The sequence below is a fragment of the Talpa occidentalis genome, unplaced genomic scaffold (genome assembly GCF_014898055.3).
Source record: "Talpa occidentalis isolate TD23 unplaced genomic scaffold, MPIMG_talOcc4v2.1, whole genome shotgun sequence".
Lineage (NCBI taxonomy): Eukaryota > Metazoa > Chordata > Mammalia > Eulipotyphla > Talpidae > Talpa > Talpa occidentalis.
The window spans coordinates 20,517,323-20,543,699 of NW_026555331.1; the positions used below are offsets into that span (position 1 = coordinate 20,517,323).

A 26,377-nucleotide genomic window follows, 5' to 3' on the forward strand; every position below is an offset into this window, starting at 1 on the left:
AATAACATGTATCACTTTCTTGAATTTCACTATTTCTCTCTAGGCAGAATGTTTAGAGAAAGAAGTAGTTATCATTGCAGCCAATCAAATTTAGCATGATTCAACTCTTAATAAAAATTTTATCCTCAAGTGGCCTGCTCTGCTAACCATATCAAGTCAGCAAGATTATTCAGTGCTTTTTGTTTCTTGGGTCATTGTAATTACAGCATACATGCAGCTGTTAGAAGAGCAGATACAGAAGTAATGTGCTAACCCCAGGAAGGTTTGGAGAAAGAAAGTAGTTCCCTTTCATTTTCTGATTCCTTCATGAAATCTATTTCCAAGAATCATTGGACCATAGTGCTCCTAAATTCTTCATCATATGATTCCAAAGTTCGCTGTCAGTATTGTGCATTTTCAGACTATCTGAAAAAAAAATGTTTAATTGGAAGTCATATGTAGAAATGACCTTTTTATTACTTTTATTTTGATTCATACTTCTTTCATCTTTAGATTTCAAAATCAAAATTGCATAAATCTTTTTTTCCCCTAGTTTTGGATTCACTTCTAATAATAGCTCACATTTACTTAGGGTTTGTTATGTGCATATGTGGATGTAATCTCTTTATATGTATTAATTAACTCCTCTTTATAACAACCCTTAAAGTAGACCCTACCATTATGTCCATTTAAAAGAAAAAAAAGAGACAGGCATAGAGGAATTAAAGTTACCTGCCCAACATCACAGTTTCATAAGGGGTGAGAGTGGAGGTGTGTGTGGATGGGATGTAAACCAGGGTGGGTAAGTTACAGAATCCCCCACAACTACTAGGATATATGGCCTTCCCAAATCTGGGACTGAATGTAGGCTGAATGCATGTAAATCAAGAGACACAATACTGACGAACTGGTGCTGTTTGATACATACTCTCCAAATCTCATTTAATTTGGAAGTGTTAGTGATTTCTTTGAGATTGTTTCTTATCCAATCCATATGGTGTATAATGCTACTTTATATGAACCTAATAGGCTTATAATTGAAATCACTGAAAAGAAAACTGAGTTTGCCAATTTATCTTTTTTAAATTTCTTGTGATTCATTTTCCCTGGGACTTTTGCTATAGAAACTTCTTCTGATAGAGTAAGTCAGGGCAGAATTTTGGTGTAATCAATTAAGGATGCAATGTTTTAATCCTCAAATTAAGGGTTTTTTATTCACATATTGATTTAACTCATTTTTCCTCATGGATAAGGCTTTGTTTTAGGAATTTATGATTTAACATATGGTATGAGAGTTATATTTTGCTCTTCTAGTTACTAGGCACAATCACGGTTGGTTTTCTATGAAAATTACATGTTAAGGAGATGTACCCAGCTCCCGTTTATATTCTCCAAGGCTGTGTAATTAAAGTTTTATCCTCTGCCTAAGAGTAAGTGCAGGAATGGGTGTGGAGCCAGAGAGAAAACTGGAATGCCTTTAGAGTGTCTAATTTGAGTGTATGGCATACCTCAGCCTGGCTTCGAGCTGGTCATTTCACTGGATTCTGAAAATGAGGGAGGTATGGCATCTGGGAGGAACTTGGAGATTCAGAAATAGCTGACTTGTCCAGTAGTTCTTTAATATTCAGATGGCCTGTTGATGTATGATTATGATTAAAGAACACTTGCATCTTTCATGGGTCCAGTAACATATTTGAGACTCTTATAATAAACAATGATGTGTTCTAAGACCTGTTCTTCCAGCTGACGGGTAGCTCCTTGATAATCCACTAAAAGTCAACATATATATATATTTTTTAAAATAAATTTTATTTTTATATTCCCTATACAATTGTAACCCCCTTATTTTGACCCCAATCCCTCCCCTCCATGTATAAAGCTAAAGTTGTTCATCTCCTTCCCTAAACCACCTTTTTTCCCCTTCCTGTGTTTTGTACCCCCATTTTCAAGTCAGTCAGACTGAACATAGCAAAGTTACTCTGGATTTTTTTTTGCAATTAATCGAATAGTTTGTCTCAATCTTTCCTTCTTTATTCTTTTATTGCCCCTACCCTTAATGTTTACTTAGTAAATTCTTAATGCTTTCCTTACTGTTTTTCTTTCTCTGTTGCCTTTTTTCTATTATTCTCTTCTCATTAACCCCTTCCTCTCTCTCCACTTCATCCTCTCTTTTCCTTTCTATTCTTTTTCTCTATTCTTCCACCTTTATCCATCCTTTGCTCCCTCTTACCTCTCCCCTTGCCTCCCTCCATACTTTTGTTAATATTTTGAAATTCATCTAAATCCATCTTCCTACATTTTGTAGGAAGTATAGGTCTACTTTCTGCAAAAAGTACATCATTTAGTTATATCAGTAAGTAAGGACTCTTTCATTTTTTCCAAATTATCTCGCACCTCCCCCTAATTTCCCTCAACATTTCCGAGAGCGATTTGCCTGCTTACCCTGCTCCATGCTCTACTCATTTTGTAGAGCACCTACAAAGGCTTTACGTGATCCCTGCGTTTGAAACTCGTCTCAGATACTAACTCACCTGTCCACAGCTCAGTTATCACCTCCTTCTGGAACACTGTTAGGTTCTCTTCCTGTGTGTTGTGATGGCACTTGGTATATCTCTCCATAGCAGGACACTTCCCGCTGTGTTTGTGTGCTTTCTGTACTAAAACACAGGTTTGTTGGGACATTAGAATATGTCACTTCTTTGTGTATCCCCAGTATTGGGCACATAATAGGTATCCTGGAGAATGGCTGTTCCACAATGATTCGACCCTTTGTTTTCCGACTGACACTATTCACCACCTGCAATTCTTACTTTTTTTTTTTGACTTTCTATTTAGCTTTTATTTATTTTTTAGAATGCAAGAGTTTTAAGACATAACATGACATGCTAAAAAAAAATGCAATTCTTATTTTTCACTTTTATCAGCCAGCAGTGACAGCAGGTTAAATGCAGAGGAAGACTGCTGTGCACAATACAGCTAGCTTTATATCTACTTGCATTGCATTTTCTGTTTTGCATTTTTCTTTCTAAAAGATTGTTTTCCAAATTATGGAGAGGCTAACTCAAAGGTTTATTGGTATTCTATCAGCCCAAATTCCAAACTACCATAGGGAATCATTTCAGTATTATGTCGAGTAAAATGATAAAAAAAATAATAATTTGGGGTAATGATCTGTTACTGTAATCCAAAAAACTGATAGTAAAAATGTTCAAAATTAAGATTGTGCAATATTTTACTCTTAGATGTGTCCCTTATAGAAATTTAAGTTTTATCCCTCCTGCCCCCCCCAAAATATTTGGCTCTTATAAATACAAATGAGAAGAGTTTTTATTGGAGTTATTCAATAAATAGTGACACAGACATAGGCTACAATAGCCTGAGACTGACATGATTGCTTTGTTTTAGATAAATTTGTTAGTGAGAAGTTTAAACATTTAGTTGCCATGAACGAATCAAAGGTACATCATTAAGCCACATTCTACGTCCTGCAGCATTTTTTTTAGTATTCTGCAGTGCAGAAACATTCCCTGTGTAGATTAGCATGCTGATTCTGACTATAGTGATTGTCAGCCAGTATTAGCCTTTACAGATTTCTTCAAGTTATTTGTAACCTTGGCTTTTGAACAGTGATTTTTAACAACTTAGCTTTTTATTGTGAAGGTTTTACTTTTTTGACTATCAGCCCATAACCTCAAGTCCTCTTAAATTAGTACCCTCCTAATTGTCTCTGTTGCTATCAATTATAGTACTTGAAAATGAACCACATCTGAGGAAGAGTTTGTGTTTAGTTCAAACAACTCTTTTTGTCCCATTGAAAATAAGTACATGTGCTAAAGTGTCATTTAAGAGTTCTGAGGCTTTAAAATGCATTTCCTTTGACATACTCTTCCAGACATTATTCTTACTAGTTTTTGTTCCGTATTATTAGGAGGAAAGAAATAAATTGAGGTTAAAGACCTTGAAAAGAGGCTATTTTTTATATTTTTTACTTCAACAAAGAAACATTTTTGTAAAAAGACATGTAAATAAATTATGAATGGAAACCATAAAATATACTACTCGGAAGGAATAATTTTTAACATTAAGGATAAAATGGAATGAAAAGCCATCATAACCTGAACTCAGTGAAAAACATTTTAAACTCTGTTCTTTTTTATGTTTTAATGGGTTATGTTGTGTGTTTCTATATAACTAATCACAAGTGAATGGCTGTATAGTCATTTATTTATAGGGCAAAAGATGCATTTTGTCTTTTTTTTTTTTTTTTGAGAAGCCCATTTAGGTCAGGTAGAATGGATGTTTAGGGAGCCATGAATTGGTACCACTTTCTTATCATAGGGAAGCACAGGGCCCTTGGTGAGAAGTTTTCATTGGCTCAAACATCTTGCATAACGAGTTCATACATTCAACCAAAATGTATTTTTCCCCTGATTCCTTCCAAAGATGAATAAAATACCACTCCTCCAGTCCAAGTAGGAATATAAACAGAAATATTAGCTTAAAAGAACAGAATTGAACTTTTTCCTATACAGCTAAGAATCTTAGAGTAACACATTTATAAATTTACCACTGAATAACTTCATCACTTCCCCTGTATCTAGTATTTTCATCCCATTGGCAGGAGAAATTCAGGTAGTTCATTTTTTAAAATAATCATTCATTCATGTGAATCGTGCTACACTGTGTGTGGGCTAGTGTGGCGTTCACTAGCCACGTAAGACGATTTAAATTAAGTTAATTAAAATTAATAAAAATAAAGCTACTTAAATTTAAAAATCAGCTCATTTGCACTAACTCTATTTCAAGTGCTGAGTTGACAGATGTGGGTAGTGGAACCATATTGGGCAGGTTGGTAGACACTAAGGCATTTCTGTTTTTTGAGAAAATTCTTTCAGGCAACACTAATCTTGAGTTTACAGATCACTTGCAGATACTTACTCTCACTTGATTTTCACAATAATCTGATAAAATGTCGGGGTGTAGATTCTAATTTATATCCATAACGATGAGGAAAGTGAGCTGCTCGGAGACTTCATTATGTATACTCCATGGAATTAAGCTTATAGATCTTCCCTTGGGAGCAAAGAAATGCAAGTAAAGATACATGGAATGAACAAAGGATTTTACCTATAAAATATGATCTTAAATATAAGTAATTTAAAATCAGATGCCATCTGGCTTGTTCACTTAGATAGTTGGATAGTTGTATTCTGATATCTGGTACAGAGATTGGCACACAGCTCTCAGTAGCTGCTAATTGGATAAATGAAAAGGCGTAACTTGGTCCTAACAGAATTTACAGTGTAACAGAAATCTTAAAGTGTAGCTATCCATATCAAAGGAGCTACAAGATTAGTGGGTTATAATTTAAGTTCTGGTTACCAAAGTTTTGAATTTTTGTTTGTGAAATTTATACTTACTATTCTGCTGATCATCCCTTTTTATTATAGTGATAGTTATGGAGCAAGCTTTTTTCCTAATCCTCACTGAGCTCAACCACTTGAAAAGTTTGAAGTACTCCTCTGGATGTGTAGCACTCTTTTCTGGCAATAAGATTCAATAATCTGTTTCTGTAAACAGTTATTTAGCATTACTGTTTTTATTGTGTATTTGTATTTAACCCAGAAAAGAATTATTTTAAATTAGCATTTGTGGGTCATGAAAGTAAAATGAATATGATCCACAGTCTTAGGCACAGTCTGCTAAAATAATAAATTATATTTTATTTTAGAACATTATGTAAATGATATATATCAGTTACATTTTGTTATGACTGACAGGTGTATCTCTTATAGAAACAAGTATAAAAATTGGAATAAATGTGGCCTTTAGTTGTTCTTTTTGAGAGAGTAAAGCAAGAGGACATTGAGTAATTACATTTTCTAAATGGCTTTTATTTTTTTGTAAAATATGTAATTATAATATTACATTGTGTCTTAATTCTACATAATAATAATATGATTTATTATTATTTAGCAAGAAAGGCAAACTGATAACCTGTCAAAGTGGCAGTATTAAGATTCTTGCCATTTAGGGCCTCCCTGGTGGCACAGCAGTTGAGCACTGGGTTGCAAATCTGCCTGCAGCCTCTGCAGCGCCGGTTCGATTCCTGACTGCTCCCCGGCCACCGGAGGAGGATCCCACATGGCACGCAGACCTCTCCTGCCACCCGCTCCTCCCCTCAGCAGTGTACTTAGTCAGTCTGCCTGCTCTGCTCCCTGCTCTGGCTCTGGTGAATTCTCTCACCCTCCCAAGCTTCTGACTGTACCCAGTGCTTGTATAAATAAATAAATAAATCTTTAAAAAAAAAAAAAAAGATTCTTGCCATTTAGTGAGATTCTTGTGTTTCTGTTTGGGTGCTTGGGAGATTTTTGAAAGGGCATCCAGTGTTTTGGGGATACTCTTCAGCAACGTCATAAGCATCCTAAATAGTGGAGTTGGCTGATTTTCCCTGTTGAAAACAACACTTTTAGAGACATAGACACCACCACCTTAAAATATTTAACTCAGTTTCATGGCAGTTCAGTTGATTCTAAAGCAAAATGCTTTCCAGGCAGTGTTTATATGAAATGGTTTTTCTTTCAAGGTTTCTACCTGATCATGGTGGTGATCATTCTTAGTGGGGATTTTCTGACTCTTAAAGTTGTTATCAAATTACTGGGAGGGGTGTTGGCATGCTTGGTAGTAATTTGATTTTACTTCAGAATCATCTGTTGAGGGATTTTTGAAGACTTCTTTGTGTTCTTTGTTCAGCTCCTTCAGTGTGGACATGGGGCATGAGGCTTGGAGATTGGAAAATCAAAGAAATAGTGATGATGTGTCGTGGTTGCTCAGGAATCCCTGTCCTACAAGCAGAAGTGCAGGGCATTTTATATTAGGAAGCTGGGCAGCTCTGGAGCAGTGTGTTGGCAAAAACAGACCAGTTTCTGTCTCTAGACTTTATACTTGGCTTTCTGCTTACATTAGAGAAGAATGAGAGACATTTGTATTTGCCCTTTTTTTTTTCAAGTTTAAGTTCCTAGGAGAACAAAGTACCTGAATGGATGATATCCTGTTTTTGAATACCTTATTTTTGAAAAGAAGGTATTGCCTCCCCTCCAGAGATTTGGGAAATAGAGGGAGGAATTTTGCAATATCATGCATTACATCCCGGTGCACATTTTCATTTCTATAGTCACTGAAGTGCTAGGTTAGAATGGTGAGTAGATTGTGGGGGTCTGGTTTTTACATCTCTCACACCATTGATTGATCAGTAGGTCTGATGCTGACAAACTGAAATCGGAGAAATCAGTGTACTTGCCATGGTTGAGGTAGTTTGAAATGAAACATTTCATCTTTTGATTAAAGGCTGTGGGAGATCATCATAAATTATTATCTTAATGCTGAGCTTTGTATGTGTAAATGCACATTTCCTAGAGCTGTGATACTGGAAATAAATTCAGAGGTTGCCCCCATTGAAGAAGCTATTGGCCAGAGCTTAACTAATTTGATTAAGGTCACACCTCTCTTTAAGTGGCAGAATGAACGTCAATCTTAGTCTCTTTCGATAGAGGGATAGACATTTCTCCCAGCGTACTAAGACTATGTGTGCTCATCAAGTAGAACATTTTAAATGATTTTGAGAAGCTTGAGATTTTTCTCATCGAGTGATTTGGATATGAGCAGCCATCATACACGTCATTTTCGAGCAGCTGTTGAAAAAGGCAGAACATGGTTGTGTCACGTGCTTAATCTATTACATCTGGATGCTAGAAACAAAATTTCTCTGATCATTGGAAGAGGAAAGCTCTGCCTCTTTGGAGCATTTCAGTTAAAAATTTGATTTGAAGTCATGAAATTTGGCTACCCACTGGTGAAACTTATTTAACCCACCAGTTGAGATGCACACTGAGAAAGGAGGGGGCTATAATATGAGGTACATTTTGAAGGCCATTGCTCTAATACTATGTAATTTTATAATTTTGGCTAAAAAAGCAGAACTGTGGGGATTTTTATGTAGAATTATTTTACTTTGGTCTTTGAACATCCCCGTGGCTCACTCACTGGAGAGAATGGGCCTTTGCTATGAGAAAGAGCCTTAATCAAATGAATCCTAATCATTTTTCTTCTTGCATTTGTCCTAGACTGCAACACATTTTAAACGCTTTACACTGGTCCTTCATTACCAAGATTTCAGGCCCACTGTATTCATTTTATTTTTAGTCTAATTGTGCATAGTTGGGCTTTAATTCTAAGCCATGGTGTACGGTCATTTTGGCACCTTTATTTTACCCAAAAGATAGACTTCTTTGACTGCAACCTCATCGTTGTAGGAACTGAACAGAGAATTTCCTTGAAAATCGTCTGCATTGAGTAATCTCTGAGTTAACTGCCTCTAGTTTTGACAGCAACCTTTAGCATTGTGAGAAGAAATTCACGTGATTTGGATGCTTCCACAGGCATGTGATTTTAAGGAGGCAATAGTAAAACCTACTTACTTGAAATTTTTCTTAGTTTCTTTTTTTTTTTTTAAAGAAGTATATGTTATTGAATCCTTTGAATTAGTTATAGTACTTTTATTACTTACCTTCCTCTGTTACTTTGGCCAGAAATGTTTAGCCTAATGAGCCTCTCAAAGAGCAGCTATTGAGAAATGAAGATTGCATTTATTTGGCTCTGATTATTCAAGTGATTTCATAATAAGCAGAAGTGCTATTGTATTTTTTGATGTGGAATACTTGGCAGTGTTCCCTCCTCCTTCCTACAGAGACCATTGAATTAATGATACCTTTAAATTAATGTGCATCTCTTCTACACCAGGTCACTTCAGGTGGAACATTCATTGGCATCGGACGGAAAACGCCAGATTGCCAAGGAAACACCAAGTACTTCCGCTGTAAATTCTGCAATTTCACTTATATGGGCAACTCATCAACTGAACTAGAGCAACATTTTCTTCAGACGCACCCGAACAAAATCAAAGCTTCTCTCCCCTCCTCTGAGGGTGCCAAACCTTCAGAGAAAAACTCTAATAAATCCATCCCTGCACTTCGATCCAGTGATTCTGGAGACTTGGGAAAGTGGCAGGACAAGATTACAGTCAAGGCGGGAGATGACACGCCTGTTGGCTATTCCGTGCCCATCAAGCCCCTCGATTCCTCAAGACAAAATGGTACAGAGGCCACCAGTTACTACTGGTGTAAATTTTGTAGTTTCAGCTGTGAGTCATCTAGCTCACTTAAACTGCTAGAACATTATGGCAAGCAGCATGGAGGAGCGCAGTCAGGCAGCCTTAATCCAGAATTGAATGATAAGCTCTCCAGGGGCTCTGTCATTAATCAGAATGATCTAGCCAAAAGTGCAGAAGGCGAGCCAATGATCAAGGCAGATAAAGGTTCTAGCGGGTCTAAAAAGAAGGACTTCTCCAGCAAGGGAGCAGAGGATAATGTGGTGACAAGTTACAACTGTCAGTTCTGTGATTTCAGATATTCCAAAAGCCATGGCCCCGATGTAATTGTAGTGGGGCCACTTCTCCGTCATTATCAGCAGCTCCATAACATTCATAAGTGCACCATTAAACACTGTCCATTCTGTCCCAGAGGCCTTTGTAGCCCGGAAAAGCACCTTGGAGAAATTACTTATCCATTTGCTTGTCGAAAAAGTAATTGTTCCCATTGTGCACTCTTACTTTTGCACTTGTCTCCTGGGGCGGCCGGAAGCTCAAGAGTCAAACATCAGTGCCACCAGTGCCCATTTGCCACACCTGACGTAGATGTGCTCCTCTTTCATTACGAGACTGTGCATGAGTCCCAGGCATCGGATGTCAAGCAAGAAGCAAATCACCTGCAAGGAGCCGATGGGCAGCAGACTGTCAAGGAAAGCAAAGAACACTCATGTACCAAATGTGATTTTATTACCCAGGTGGAAGAAGAGATTTCCCGACACTACAGGTAAATCATATGGGTTTAGAGGCTTGGGATGGATATCGAGCAGGCCATAGAGAATATCCAGAGGGCTGGTAGAGGAATTGGTGGGAATGATTGGCGTGAGGACGTGGGGCAGTTGCAGGACCAAAGATCACTCATAGATCACTCATACACTTTAACTTGGCTACTTGTTTCAGAAGCACTTACTCTTTTATGTCACATTTTATACCATTTACTGAGTGTGTTTTAAAATTCACAATAATTCTGATCATGTTGAAGAGTATCAATTTGTATTAATTTACTGCAATTCATTTATTCATCCTTGCTCAGTGTGACTTCCTAGCCAACAACTCTTGATGGAGCATCTCCCAAATGGAAGAACCCATTGTAGTATGTCATGTGTTCTTTTCCACCTGGGAAACAGTCAACTTGAGAACATACTGCTTGTCTTTTACACATTGGACATTCTTCTATCTTTAAAAAAAAACCCTAGAAATATCCTTACTTTGAATAAAAACAGTAACATGAAGGAAAACATTCTATAGTTTGTGTGTCTTAGGATTTCTGTACCCTCTTTTTGAGCAGGTAAAGCTGCTTAAGGTATTTCATATTTGTAAATAGAGGTTTAGAGTATGTTACCATTTTCCTTCCACTTTCACTATATTCTTTTTATAATTGTTAATTTTCTCAGTCTTTCACACTTTCTAGAGATGAGTTTGGGATATATATCTTTATTCCACTTATGAATTTATTCTACAACTAATTAATTCCAAAAAATATGTATTGTGTCAGGCTTTGAATATAAAGGAGAAAACAAGACAGTCTTTGTCCTCATAGAACTTAAGAGTTTAGTGGAAAAAATCTTAAGTGATCATTCTAGTAGTGGTGTTGTCTGAAAAGTGAAATATTGAGCACTGTGTTTCAATACAATGACAATCGTCTTATATGGTGAGATCATACCTCCTTGAGGAAGGAGCATTTAAACTGAGACTTGGTTATGAGTTAAAGTCAAAAAAATCCTGATGGAATAGAGTCTTCAGGAATTAGGATACTGTGATCGATCGGGTGCTTTGTTTTGCTTCTAAGCATCAAAATAAATGGCTTTATTTCATTTTTTAAGTGTTTATGTAGAGTCAGTATTCTACTTAAAAAATTTAGTTACTTTAATTTTTACATTCCAAGATTTTAAACACTACCTCTCATTCTTTAAGAAGTTGTCTCAGTATGAATGTGTGTATGTTTTCTCAGCCACAGTAATAAAGCAATTCATGTCCAACAATAGGCTAATAATGTTAGAAGTTAATTTGAAGGGCATCCTAATGTTCACAGTGAATCTAAATGTTCAGAAAACACTTCCTTGAGATTTACACTGTTTAATTTATAAGGTCAGCCCTGGGAAAGCCAGTCCTGCAATCAAATATGTGTTCACACTTGCAGTGAGTGTTTCTGGCTCCTCTGATGTTAGCTGCATGTTAATTTGTTTCTGGGGTTAGCAGACATTAACTTCTTTCTCAGCCTCTTTCTAATGTGGATATGTGAGTATGTGCCTATTGTGTATATACATATGTTAGGTAATGTAAAAATTAGATAAACCATTCTTTTTTTTAAAGATTTATTTATTTATTTATACAAGCACTGGGTACAGTCAGAAAAGCGGGAGGGTGAGAGAATTCACCAGAGCCAAAGCGGGGAGCAGAACAGGCAGAGTGATGAAGTACACTGCTGAGGGGAGCAGCGGGCGGCAAGAGAGGTCTGTCTCGCCATGTGGGACCCTCCGCCGGTAGCCCGGGAGCAGCTGGGGATCGAACTGATGCTGCAGAGGCTGCGGGCATCTTCGCAACCCAGCGCTCAACTGCTGTGCTACTGGGGATGCCCATTCTTTTTATTTTTTGAAGGAGGAGGCTTTGTTTAATCATGAGGAAATCAGCCACAAAACACACACTGCATAGTCTCTCCCTCTCCCTGCCCTCATGCCCCCTCCACCCCAGCCATCCACTCTCAGATACATCTCAATACCAGATTACTTGAACACTTAGTCTTTCTCAAGGAAGCTGAGGCTATTGCTTGGCAATCTTTCTGGGAAAACAATTTTCATACACTTTAGTTAAACATAAAAATCTCCCAGTGATAAAAGTATGAATAAAAATATTACTGAATAGTCTCAGGGTTTAGTTATTACTCAGTAAGGACAGTAAGCTCTAGAGGAATAGACTAGTCCTGTCTTCTTCACATCCAGTGGCCTCTGCAGTATAGCAGAGTGGCAGGCGAAGAGGTGCTCGGTGAAAAATCTTGAAGTAAATGAAATTCTTGTGTGTGTGTTTTTTTTAAGATTTAGTTTTTATTTATACAATAGCTGGGGTACAGGCCAGAGGCGTGGGAAGGTGAGAGGATTCACTAGAGACAGAGTGGGGAGCAGAACAGGCAGACAGACCAAAAGCACTGCTGAGTGGAGCACCAGGCAAGACAGCAGAGGTCTGCCGCACCACGTGGGAGTCTCCCTGGCTGGCGGGGAATCGAACCTGTGCTGCAGAGGCTGCAGACAGCTTCACAGTGCTGTGCTCAACCCACTGCACCACTGTGGAGGCCTCTTTTGTGGGTTTTTGACCTCACAGTGTTTAGGAGTAAGCCAAGATCTCCATGGTAAGTTTCAGTTTAATCTTGACTATCCTACAGCTTAGAAGGCTTTTGATGACCTCCATTTCCACACCAAATGATGATTTCTATGCCAGCTTCAGTATTTTATTAGATAAAAATTGGAATAGCCCCTGTCCCTGGGACGTTTAAATACTCTTGCATTTGTTCTTAAAATCTGTTGTAGTTTGCGTAATCCAACATCCTTTAAGTTGTTGAGTACTTTCTCTGAGTTGTTTATGAGTTTTTGTAAAAATATTTGAAATTTGGAGAATTACAACTTCAGGAATCTCAGCTTGGTAGAAAATAGAAAGTAAGTCTAGCGGAAGATCCAGGACTGTGAAAGGAAATAACCAGGTGATTGTGGAAAATTTGATCTGCTATCAAAGCATTTTCCCCAAATGCCACTTTTGAAGATAATATAAAAGAACAAATTTATCTTGTCATCATAGTATCTTTCTGGCTAAATTTGTGTTTATTCATTTGTTCAGATTGGGAAATTTCCACACAATTCAGTTATTACTACGGAGTGTCTAGCCTTTTGGGTGCTATATATATAAAACTTATAGTATAGTGAGGTTGGATCAGCTGAGCACTGTACAGTCAGATTACTGTAAAATAACTGCAGCTGGGAAGCAGTAGATTTCTGAGGGAAAAAATTACAAGGTGGATTCCATTCCATGACATTTTCCTAAAGAACTAGGTTTAACTTGGGTTGAACTAAAGATATTATCCAGTCAGTAACTAGAACTTAGTCAATGTTCATTTCTTTTTATTTTTTTTTTAAAGATTTATTTATTTGTGCATACAAGAGCTGGAGTGCAGGCCAGAGGTATGGGTATGAGAGGATCCACCAGAGACAGAGTTGAAATCAGAACAGGTAGATTGACTGAAATACACTGCTGAGAAGAGTAGCGGGTGAGTCAGGAGAGGTCTGCTGAGCCATGTGGGTCAGCTCCGCCACGTGGGTAAACTCCCTGCCTAGGGATCGAACTCGTTCTGCAGAGGCTGAGGATAGCTTCCAATGCTGTGCTTAACCCCTTGTGCCACCAGGGAAGCCCTTCGATTTTCATTTCTTACTGTTTCACACTTGCTTATGCTATTCCTAGCTCACACCATGATGGAATTATTAAGTTTTACTTATGAATGTTTTTCTCGTATCTGTTTCTTTTATTGTTTAATTAAACAGTGTGCCCATTCTCCAACTAACTACCATTCTCCTCATCAGAATGTTCAGAGTTTTAACATATTTCTGGAGGAAGTGGGAGCACTGGCTCATTGCATAACGAGTAGATAAACCGTGCTTCTTTCTGCCTTCTGGGAGTGAAGGAACATTTTGGAAGCTGGATTCTTCTCCCTTTCATCAATAGTGAATTAACCCAGACTGGGAAGAAGCGACCAGCAAGTATGCATTGTGAGAATACACTGAAGACACCTGCCAACGTGAAGCAGCAGTTGAGCAGGAGAGTAGGTCTGGAGTCACTGGTGGACTCAGGATGCTGAATCTGAGTTTCATTCTAAGCTGGAACCTTGAAGGTGGCTGAGATGATTCCACATTAGTCCCCTCCTCTCGATCCTGTCAGAAATAAACATAATTTGTTTATAGGAAAGTACTCTTATTTTCCCCTGCAAGATAACCTGTGACTTAAGAAAACCTTTATGAGATTACTGCTGTTAAAATTCATCATTGCAGTAGGGATATATATTTCACTCTTGGTGAAGTCAGAAGAAAATACAAATTATAACAGACGCCCAGGGTCTTCAGAAGTAGCTGTATTCAGTTGCAACATAATAATTAGTAAGTGTTTAAAGAAAAGAAAATGAGACTTACAAATTGGTCAAGCTCCATGAGACTGTAAATGATAACTTTTCTAAAAAATAGGATTTTTTATTGAATACATAACTATTGAAACTTAGGACTTGTGGGTAGATTAGGTAAAATATTAGCAGATGGTAGAAAGCAAAAGAGTTAATGAAAAGTTAAATCTGAAGACATAAGAATTGTTAAGAGAAAGAAAGGGCAGAGAAAATATCAATGATGCAGGTAGATAAGGGTCTAGTGTGGATTAAGATACATTTTTAACATTCTTTCCATTTTGTATTAATTTACATAAATTATTTTCCTCTTATTTGATTTTCCACTTATTTCATGGGAAAGCTTATCTTTCTATTTTGAATGTTTGGTAGGGGTATCTTCTCACTGAAAATTAACTGTAAATTGAAAATTTTCATGTGACATTAGTTGTATTTTCTTCTACCACTTAAAGCTGAAATCACTCAACATCTAACTGAAAAATCAGTTACTCCAAATGAGTAAATATTAGTCTGATTATTTCAGTTTAGGATTACAAGATGAGTAGACTGAATGGAATTTTATTCATTCAGTTTTTCTTAGATTGTATTCTATTGACTGCTTCTCCACACTTAACCCGGGGTGAATATGATATTTCTAACTTCTGAAAGTTTATTGATCTGTTTATCCACTTGTAATTCCTTTTTTGCCCTTGTCCCTCAGATACTGTCTTCATCTCCTTTTTATTCCATCACTGTGCAGTGTCAGTAATCTCAAGTGCTACACGTAGACTTTTATGCAAACAAAATCTGTATTACAAAAATGACTAACTTTATTAGATGTCAAATCTACTGAGCTATATTTAAATTAAATCATCTTCATTTATGCCTGTGTTGGTTCCTGTGTTACCAAAAATTACCTTTCAAGGTATAATTGATCAGTAATAGAATTTATTCATTTAATGTTGATTTTAATCACTGAAGAAGAAAAAATTGTGGTGAAAACTGTTGAGAATGGAGTACAGTTATTCAGTACAAGCTTTTCAAGTGAGGTCACAAATCTCTGAAAGTTGACATTTAAAGGAGAAAAAGCACTAATTTACACATGTGAGCTGTTTATACATATATAGAAATTTTATCAGAATAGAATAAAAGAGAAACATTTATAAATCATGATTTTTTTTAGAAGTAGAAAACCGAAGACCTCTGTATTACGAAAATGATTTTTAATCTCTACTAATAAAGAACTGCTACTAGGATAAAAGTACACTGAGCATTGAAATATGGGTGGATCTAAATAAATCTGTCTCAGTAGCACTTGAAAATTGTATTAGGTAGGATAAGAAATAAAGCTTTTTTTTTTTACAGAAATTCCAAAGTATTTGAATTAGATACAACTTGGTCTAAAATTTTTAGGCAGCTGTAGTTTCCTCAGACAAAGGACAATTAACTCCTTTTCCAAAATTTCTTTGATCCATGTCCTCATTGTTTAAAATATTGCACATGATATTGAAATTTTATATAAGTATACCCCATATGTTACATGGGATATACTTGTATTAAATATTTTTTATTATATGAAGTTCAAATTTAACCGGGTATCTTGTGTTTTATTTAACAACTAGGGAGATCAACAATATGACATCCTTTTTCCTCAGGTCACATGAGAACTATGTTTGTTATTCTGTTGGCAGGAGATTATAAAATTTAAATGAATGCAAACCATATATTTGTGGTGTCTTTTAATAGTTGTCTTAATATAGCCAGACATTTTAGGAGTTTTAAATTATGAAGAGTTTTTTAGAAGACCACTTGATATATACTTCTGCAAAATATCTATGTGTTTCTTTATATGTCACTACTGCTTTATTCTTCTATATATTAAATCCAGCACCTTGAACACCCCCAGAGCTGTGGTTATGAACCAGATGTTCACTGATTCTCTGGAGATTCTGGTTGGAATAGGGAGATAGATGTTTGAACTTTGATCCTAATTTTAAGGCACCTGAATATAACTGTAAAGTAAGACATTATGCATGCTTTTAATAAAAGTCAGTGTGAAAAATATCCTTAGAGGAAGACAAAGTTTCAGAATAGCTCAGAGGATGTTAGATTAACTCTTGGGTTCAGTCATTTGGGAAGTGTTTATGGATGAGAAGGTGGTTAAGGTGGGCCTTGAGAAATGAAGGGAAAATTCTCTGAACCTTTTTGAGGTTTTCATAGTAATGATGATAAATGAAAATCCTAGAGTAAATTAGAGGAGGGCCCAAACTAATGTAGTTTCACAATGACTGAACTTTTGTTCTTTGGTATTGTTTCTTATATTAGGGATCAGAAGCATCCCTTTTTATTCTTACAGACGTGGCATTTTGTTGAAAATCTAGCTTCTTAGTTATTAATAAAAAGATGATGCATATCAGAGAATATGTCCAGGTCTTTTTGAAACTCATTCCCTGAACAAACTACTAACATTGCATCCATTACCAAACATCATGTGTGAAAGAGTAACTTTGGACAAGAGCAAAATTCTTGTGTATGCTAAATAGGACACAAAAGAAATCATTGCTCGCCCTCTGGGTTCTTCTAGTTTGACAAATAATCTAGCAAGCATTAGACAAATTGATATGAGAAAAAGCCAAACATGTTAGTAGCAACATGTATACCTCCTGTCCATAGGAGAAAATCCCCACTTAACTGAGTAACACATCCAGGTAACTTTAGATGCCATCTTAAATAGTTTAGCTAAGAAAAGGGGACTTGACAGGAAGGAGGGGAAAGGGAAGATTAGTTAAAGGGGTCACCTGGGAAGGCACAATACACCAATGTATGCAGATTAAATTCTGCCTTCTTTGTTGAAGAGATAAGGAAATTAGGTCTTCCTGATACAGGCCCTTACAGAAGTTTACATAAAAGCAATCTTCCACCATCCTTCAAAGGCCCTCCCTATGGAATCAAATTTTGTCAAAGATATATTGGGGGTGGGATAATCTTGCTTCCCTGCATTGCTCTCAAAATTTTTTGTTATTGTTCATTAACATGTCTGTGTTGTAGTTTTTTTATCCTGTGAAGTGGACTGGGAAATATGCACTTTGTGTGATTTTATTGGATGATAAATAGGCTAGCATTGAAAAAGGCTGAGAGATTGTTACAGGTCAGGGAGAGAGGCACCCTAGAACCCCCAAATCTGTCTACTCTAAATAGGTTGTGCATCCCCGGCATCAAGACAGCACAGGTAGGGCCTCCTCGGTGGTGCAGCGGTTGAGCGCTGGGTTGCAAAGCTGCCCGCAGCCTCTGCAGTGCCAGTTGGATCCCCGGCTGCTCCCCGGCCACCAGAGGAGGGTCCCACATGGTGCGCAGACCTCTCCTGCTGCCTGCTGCTCCCCTTAGCAGTGTACTTCGGTCCTTCTGTCTGCTCTGCTCCCTGCTCTGGCTCTGGTGAATTCTCTCACCATCCCACGCTTCTGACTGTACCCAGTGCTTGCATAAATAAATAAATAAATAAATAAATAAATAAATAAAATACAAATGTTTATTAAAAAAAAAAAAAAAAGACAGCACAGGTAGACCTTTAATAGAAAGGAACTTTAATACAATTAGTGTGCAATACAGAAAAGACAAATAATACAGTTTCCAAATCAAGCACCCAAAGTTACCCGTCCCTTCATGGGTAAAAGTACCCAAACAGGGCTGGTTCAAAACAAGGCCCAAAATCTAAAGCACCTTCTGGCGGGGACCCATAGAAAAGGGTCAGAAACAGACAAGTCTGGGAGGAAAAGCACACAATCAAAATCAAGATAAAAACTGCCATTTTTAACCTCCCCATGAATCTGTCACCCACATCTGTTTCAACCAGTCCAGGACCAAGAAGCCAGTGCAGCTTCTTCACATGCCTCTCTGCTCCACATGCCTCCTCCAGGTCTCCTTCTTGCTCACCATCCTTCTTCCTTCTTTCTCCAGTCTCCTCTCCAGCTCCTTCTTTTCCTTGCTCAGCTCCACCCTCCCATGGGTGGGGCAGGGAACCTGGAACCTCCCCTTTTCTTGGGGACCACCCGCTTACAAGATGATCCCCAAAAGTTAAAAAAAAAGACAAGTACTTTTGGAGGGGCATTATATATGGCAATGTCCTATTTACAGTTTTAATTTATAAAGTTATTAGTGTAGACTCTCAGAGATGGGTGACACTGTATATGTTTGAGAGGGAAAATGAGGTTGCTCATTATGATTTATTTGGAAATATTCGATCAGGGACTGGGTATATAAACTAAGAATTCATTCTAAGCTAAAACATGTCTTGACATTATTTCTGGCCATGGCTTCATGATTCTTGCTATGTTAGATGTGCCTTTGGGACCGGAAGTTCAGTTTTTTTTTTTTTTTTAAGAGTTTTTTTTTTTTGTTTGTATTTTTAAGAAATCTTTATTTATTTATTAGTTTGCTTATACATACAAGCACTGGGTACAGTCAGAAGCATGGGAGGGTGAGAGAATTCACCAGAGCCAGAGCGGGGAGCAGAGCAGGCAGAAGGACCGAAGTACACTGCTGAGGGGAGCAGCAGGCGGCAGGAGAGGTCTGCGTGCCATGTGGGACCCTCCTCCTGTGGCAGGGGAGCAGCCAGGGATTGAACCGGTGCCACATAGGCTGCGGGCATCTTCACAACCCAGCGCTCACCAGCTGCGCCACCGAGGAGGCCCCATCTGAGGTTTTTTAAGAAATTCTGAATAGTGTATCTTAACCCGGACTTTCAGAATCTGAATTTTCCCAAGGTTCCCAGGTGATGCCCATGCCCTTTAGAGTTTAAACATGATCCTCAAGGTCAGTATTGGCTACTAACCAGTTTATATTGCTCCACGCTTTTGAACGTAACGTTGGTCTTTTTAATATAATGTCTATCATTTATTTAAGACTGATATTAGGAAGCCCATTAGGTCTCTTGAGTACTATGTAACAAATTGTCTTTTCTGTTTCACCTGGCATTTGGTGGCTTGAAAGAGCAGTTGAGCTGTTTACTGCTTAATTGTCAAGCTTTACTCTTTATTTGAATAGTAGTCAGACCCCAGAGTTTTTAGAATAGCCAAGATTCTGAATAACAAAGACAAAAGGGGCACGCCCTGTGTTGTTTAAGTCTCAGCAGGTGGGGGATGTCTTGGGAGTGTGATCCTTATTTAGAGCTATGCTGGCTCTACCAGGGCAATGTGGAGATATTTGCCCCTGCATTGGTATTACCTGTGGACCTTGTTAAAAGTCACACTTTTTTTCAGGGCCTCCCTGATGGCTCAAGGGGTTAAGTCACAGCACTATGAGCTATCAGCAGCCACTGCAGCACCAAGTTCAATCCAGTCAGGGAGGTGACCCATGTAGTGCAGCAGACCTCTCCTGTCTCCCTGCTGCTCCCTTTAGCAGTGTATTTCATCAGTCTGCCTGTTCTGTTCCCCACTCTGTCTCTGGTGAATCCTCTCAACCCTCCCCCATACCTCTGGCTTGCACCCCAGTTATTGTGTGTATAAATTAAATCTTTAAAAAAAAAATCACACTTTCAGGTAATGCATGGGAGATGTTGACTCAGTAGGGCAAGGAAAGGCCTTGGAATCTGCATTACTACATAACTCCTGAAGTTCCAGCACTGCTTACAGCCTGTTTTGCAAACCGTTGCTCTTGTCAGTCTCTTTTCTGTTAGATTTTCCCCGGCCACTCAGGTTTTCACTTTTCATGCTCCATTTTTTTCATTTTCCAGCTTGTCAGTAATATTATTTTCTTTTATTTTTTAAAAAAGATTTATTTATTGATGCGCACGAGATTTATTTACTTATGCATACAGTCCAGGCATGTTGGGGGGGGGGCGGTGAGAGACTTCACCAGAGACAGAGTGGGGAGCAGAATGGGCAGACTGATTGAAATACACTGCTGAGGGGAGCAGCCAGTGAGACAGAAGAGGTCTGCTGCGCCATTTGGGTTGTTCCCTGGCCGGGGATCCAACTCCTGCTGCAGTGGCTGCAGACACTGCTTCGTCTTAACCCCTTGCACCACCAGGGAGGCCCTATTAATTTTTTTAAAGTTAAGAATTTGGACAACAGAAGCCAGAGACATAGTACTTTGATCTTGGAGGGAGAAATCCTGTTTTCTTGACTTGATATGGGTTTAATGGGCAGATCATGATTTCTCCTTCTTATTATCTGTGAAAGGGGCTTTCTTTCTACTGTAGCAGAATGTGAGATCATCTATTTCACTATCCTTTCTGTTAAAATATGTTATCCTTTTAAATATAAAACGTCATCCTCACTGAAATCTTGCCTCTGTAATTTGTCTCCTTTTTTGCTTTACACCGATCCCTACTGTTTATATTCTGACTGTTCTCCAGCATCCATGTCATAGAAGGTTTCAGATCAGTTACATCAAGATCTCCTCTCTGGGGCAGCTCTTTCAGAGACCTCTAAGGAGTCAGGGAGTTGTCCACTGGGACAGAAACTTCAACTAGAAAACCTAGACTCCCCCAGACACTTTGTCTCTGAGTGTGAATCCATTGTCTGGGTAAGGGCCCAGGATCTTGCATATTTGGGAGGAAGTGTCAGTCAAATAATAGGTCAGGGCTGGATGCCTTTCTCCTTTTTTTTTTTTTTAATGGAGGCCTAGAATGGCTCGGAATAGTTCTTGATGGCAGGCTAAGTCACATATTTAAGAGACAATCTGTGTGATCAGGTATGTTATGGCTCTGAACTACCTTAATTAATATACTCAAGAGGCGTCCTGTTTCCCAAGGCTTTAATAAAACACAGGTAATGTCTTTTCTATCTTTGTTATTCAATATCTTAAGATTCCGTATCTGACTACTATTAATGAAATAGAATAGATTTTGACAATTAAGCAGTAAACTGCTAAACTGCTCAATTTTTCAAGCCATTGAACACCACTGAATGAAGCAGAAAAGGCATTAGACTATAGTCTGTTTGCAATGTATTAAAGCAAAGATTTTTTGAGGAAATAGACTTGGCTTTAAAAATGATCTCTTTCATGTTTAGGTATATGGGGAAATGGAAAAAGAAATACCAAAATACCACTTTGTAAGTTTAAACTTTGAGCAAAGAGTGCAGAGTGCAGATTTACATGGTAGGGGATTTTATTTAATGTTAGGATTTATACTGGCTGACCCTTTCTTATTTACTTACTACTAGAGTGTTATTTGCTTACTATTCACAAGAACTCTATCAAGAGGTATTACTAATTTTCATTTTGCACATGAAGAAATTGAGGCAGGTTCAGTAAATTATCTAAAGTCACATATTCAGGGACTTCCTGGTGGCTCAGGGGGTTAAGATGCAGCGCCATGAAGCTATCTGCAGCCACTGTAGCATGAGTTTGATCCCCAGACAGGAAGGTGACCCACAAGGCGCAGCAGACCTCTCCTGTCTCTCCTGCTGCTCCCCTCAGCAGTGTATTTCGGTAGATCTGCCTGTTCTGTGAATCCTCTCACCCCCTGTACCTCTGGCCTGTACCCCAATTCTTGTATGCACAAATAAATAAATCTTTTAAAGAATAAACTCACATACATAGTACACAAGAAACCAAAGTTGAAACTCAAACATTCTGGCTCTAGAGTCTGCTCTTCCAATAAGAACGATGAGTGAGCCATTTAAAAAGAACTTTGACCTGTGGTGCTCTCGAATCTTCTCTCACATGTGATATTTTCTCCTTCTTATTCCTCTAGTATTAATAGTTATTGAAATAAAACCACTGTAATTTTTTTAGGATTTGTAGAGCTACCAGGTTTGGTAGGAGTAGTAGTGCCAATGTATAATCTTAATTTACAGACAGGAATCCAACACAGATAAAGCAGAGCCCCCACCCTGTCAGGAAACCATAAACTTACTGTGCCAGGGACAGAGAGCTCCTTAGCACTGTCTTTGGGTGAAGGTCAGTCCCAGCCTGCTAATGTGCTTCCTGGAGTTTGTTTGTTTATTTTTAATTTTCATGATTCCAATAGATTATGTGTTATATTTTTACTAGGGTATTTCCTGGGTATTATTTGACCTTTAAGCATCCTGATAAATCCCTTTTTTTTTTTTTTTTTTTTGGTCAATATGATGGAACTTTGTAATCATAACCATTTTCTGGTTGAATTGTGACTTTAAGAGTTTTTCTCATTGGATCATATTTTGTTACACATATTAATATCTTTCAATTTTGTTTCCACAAAATAGGAACACTTTTTTTTCTGTTGGATTTTCAGCCATCATTCAACAGGTCCCATAAAGGGATTAAGTTATTCAATACAAAAACTATTACAGTCCCAAAGGGATTAACACATGCATTTAACCATGCTACCCACCTGTTTATAACCTTGCAATTGCTTCCCTTAACCTATGTCAAAATCTTCCTCCTCATCATGGTCTACAAAGTTCTAGATGACCCTCTAGCTTTCCTCTTATTTATTCTTCTAAAGCCACAGTGGCCTCTTTTCAGTGTGTCAGACATGCTAGAATGCGCTTTCTTTCCCCCTTCTAGCTCCTCCAGGCAAGGATAGTTTGTTTTCATCCCTGGGTTTCATTCCTCAGAAAGGCCTTCCTGACTGGCCTCTGCAGTCATTCCACACTATCGCCATCCTATTCTTGTCATTTTCAGTACATCTCACTCTTTATACTTAGATATTTGTTTTTAGCCTAATGTGAAACTTGTTATTCCTGAATAGACCTGAACAACTATGGAGAACTGTCTTTCATTCATCAGTGTGTACTCGGTACCTGGCAAAGTAATAAGTAATTTTACAGAGCATTTATTTAGAGCCTTACAAAGCTTTTATAGTTAAAGAAAGTGTACCTTATTCTAAAGCATTTGTGTACCTTTCCTTTGATCTTCGTTAGTCGAATGTTTGCCCTAATTCAACAGTCACTGTTCTGTCTTTTATATCAGAAAATGCTGATTTTCAACAAGTTCTCCTGGTTTATGCCTTTTGAACACACATGCACATAGATACACACTTACACATTTTTATTTATTTATTTTTTTTTTATATTTTTAAAGAGCAGTTATAATTTTTTAAAAAGATTTATTTATTTATACAAGCACTGGGCAGTCAGAAGCGCGGGAAGGGGGGGGCGGCGAGAGAATTCACCAGAGTCAGAGCGGGGAACAGAACAGGTAGACTGACAAATACACTGCTGAGGGGAGCAGCGGGCACGGCAGGAGAGGTCTGTTGCGCCCAGCGGCCAGGGCACTGCAGAGGCTGCGGGCAGTTTCGCAACCCAGCGCTCAACTGCTGTGCCACCGGGGAGGCCCTTTACACATTTTTTAAAATGAATATGGCTGTATAGTACTTACTATACTCCTTACACCCAAAAGGCACTCCATGTGTTGTGTGCTCATATGTCTTTATAGATAGAATTTGTTTAGTAAAATCTTATATTTTTAATGCGTCTTTTTTTACTACATTACATAGGTCACTCCACCATATTTTATTGGGGCTAAATGTAATGGTAGGGACATTGTAATCAGTTAGGTAGATTTTCTTTTAATATACATAAAATATGTACAAAGCACTTCTGAATGAGAAATTATAATACAGTGAAAAAAATCAGAACTTACTTGAAATAAACAAAAAGTGAAAAGTCTATTGATGCAATCAGGTGTAAAATGTATGACTACTTAAAAAATATCAAACATATTATAACCCAATCAAGGTAAAATGAACAAGGCAGATCTTTCCATAATAAAGCAAACCAACCAGTTTTAATGAGAATCAACTGTAGTGTGTGCGCATATGCATGTGCATGTGTGTATCTGTCACTGCTAATATAACAAAAGGGAACATCACCTTCTTTATATAGAACTGAAAATGCCAGTTAATTACATTCCAATTTCTAGGTGTTGAGAATATTACATTTCATTCTACCTATTACATTACAGGAGATAAAATTCAGGTGCTTAAAGACTTTTTTTTAAAGCCCTTGAGAATGCTAGGTTTCCAATGACTGTTTTCTTCTTCTCCAGGAGAGCACACAGCTGCTACAAATGCCGTCAGTGCAGTTTCACAGCTGCTGATACTCAGTCACTACTGGAGCATTTCAACACTGTTCACTGTCAGGAACAGGATGTCACTACAGCCAACGGTGAGGAGGAAGGTCATGCTGTATCCACCATTAAGGAAGAGCCCAAAATTGACCTCAAGGTCTACAGTCTGCTCAATCCAGACTCTAAAATGGGAGAGCCAGTTTCTGAGAGTGTGGTGAAGAGGGAGAAACTGGAAGATAAGGATGGGCTGAAAGAAAAAGTTTGGACTGAGAGTTCAAGTGATGACCTTCGCAACATGACTTGGAGAGGGGCAGACATCCTACGGGGCAGTCCATCTTATACTCAAGCAAGCCTGGGGCTTCTGACGCCCGTGTCCGGCACCCAAGAGCAGACAAAGACTCTACGGGATAGCCCCAATGTAGAAGCTGCCCATCTGGCGAGACCTATCTATGGCTTGGCTGTGGAGACCAAGGGATTCCTGCAGGGGGTGCCAACTGGCGGAGAGAAGTCCGGGGCCCTCACCCAGCAGTATCCTGCATCCGGGGAAAACAAGTCCAAGGATGAATCCCAGTCCCTGTTACGGGTAGGAAAGTTTACTTCTTAAATAATTCATGTATCTTGAAGGGATAGTGGGGAAACACATATTCCCTAGATTTAGCATCATGTCATATGATATGAAACTAAATGATCTGTATCAGTCTGGGATTATTTGTAAAGCTAAGTGGCAGAAGGTGGCTCTTGTGTGTTTGAATGAACTCGGCACATGTTTAATACGGGGGCTGCGGGTGGGGGAAGGCCCTTGTTGTTCATTCCTCCTAGTTCAGACAGCATGTAGGCTAAGCATTCCTGGTGATTATATCAATACCAAACGACTGGGCAGCACTTGGAGAAAGGTTCAGAATTCCAGAAGGACACATGCCTGTTACATTAAAATAGCAAAATTACTTTAAATTTTAAGGTGGTATGACCCAGTTGATGGTTCATAAGGATATCAGCAGAGATTTAAATCACTAAGAATGCAAATCCCTTGGTGAGATGTTAAGAAAAGCAGAGTTTTAAAAGCTGTAGTTAAAAAATACGATTCCATACGAACAACAGTGCTTATTGTTTAGTTTCCATGAACAGGGAAAAAGTGAGAAACATATATGGAGATGGTATGAGGAGCATCCACAGAAGAGAACCATGCCCTCTGTGTAGCAGTGTTTTTTAGGGTGAACGACACAGTCCCATGTGGAAAAATAAAACTAAACCTCCAGTAAGCTCCTGGATGGTTCTCTCCTTGCCAGCTCAAGAAATTGTCAAGAAATACTTCAGATTTTCAAAATTCAGAAGCTCCCAATAAGTGATGCTTGCTTTTTGCCTAAGGCTCCACTGCTTTGACATTTCACCTTGACTCAGAAAGTTTTGAGCTTCCTGGATGATTTTGAAGCTTTGTTCGTACACAGAAGGTTGGATCAGAAACCAGCTAACCTTTACAAAAGAGCCAGTTAGGAAATCTCATTCAGCCAGCCCTGTGCTTTGACCTGCAGGTCAGAGACCACTGAGGTCTCTCTCAATGTATTCTGGGGAGAAAACTCTCTCCTTCCAGTGTCTGCTTGGCAACTCTGCTTTCATTTCCTTCAGATTCTCTGAAGCCTCTCTGCGCTTCACAGGTATTCTCCAGTGGAGTTGAGAAATGCCCTTTAGAGGTGCACAGTTAATTATAAAAGCTGTTACCTTCCCTTCTGCATCATGCCCTGGAGCAAAGAGAAGGGCTTGAATGCAGAAGAGGCTATGCCCCCTGTGTGGTGAGAAACAAAGAAACCTTGGGGGCAGGGAAGGAGAAGTTTATAAGTAACTTTGGAAAGAAAAATAATAGTTTGTGTGTCCTTTAAAAGAGAGGGGGTTCTGGGAGCTGCTTGTAGATAAACATATATGGAGCTGCATTCTTATAATTTACATTATTTCTTAGCATGCCAGGACTTCTGATCTCAAGTGGCTCTTAAGCATTCTGGTTATAAGGCAAGAATGAAATGTCCTGTGTTTTTAAATATTTCATATCTCTCTTGAGAGTGTGGTGTAATTGGATGCTT

General features: G+C 38.3%; 1 protein-coding gene across 8 annotated transcripts in view; it reads left to right on the top strand.

Annotated features, from left to right (window-relative positions):
- Window positions 1–26,377, top strand: part of TRPS1 (transcriptional repressor GATA binding 1) — a 238,118-nt gene that overhangs the window by 52,110 nt on the left and 159,631 nt on the right. For all 8 annotated transcript variants that reach the window (XM_037502531.2, XM_037502521.2, XM_037502565.2 and 5 more), the window contains 2 exons: window positions 8,779–9,908; window positions 24,285–24,888. In XM_037502531.2, coding sequence (XP_037358428.2) covers window positions 8,779–9,908; window positions 24,285–24,888 — 1,734 coding nt within the window. The remainder of the gene's footprint in view (window positions 1–8,778; window positions 9,909–24,284; window positions 24,889–26,377) is intronic.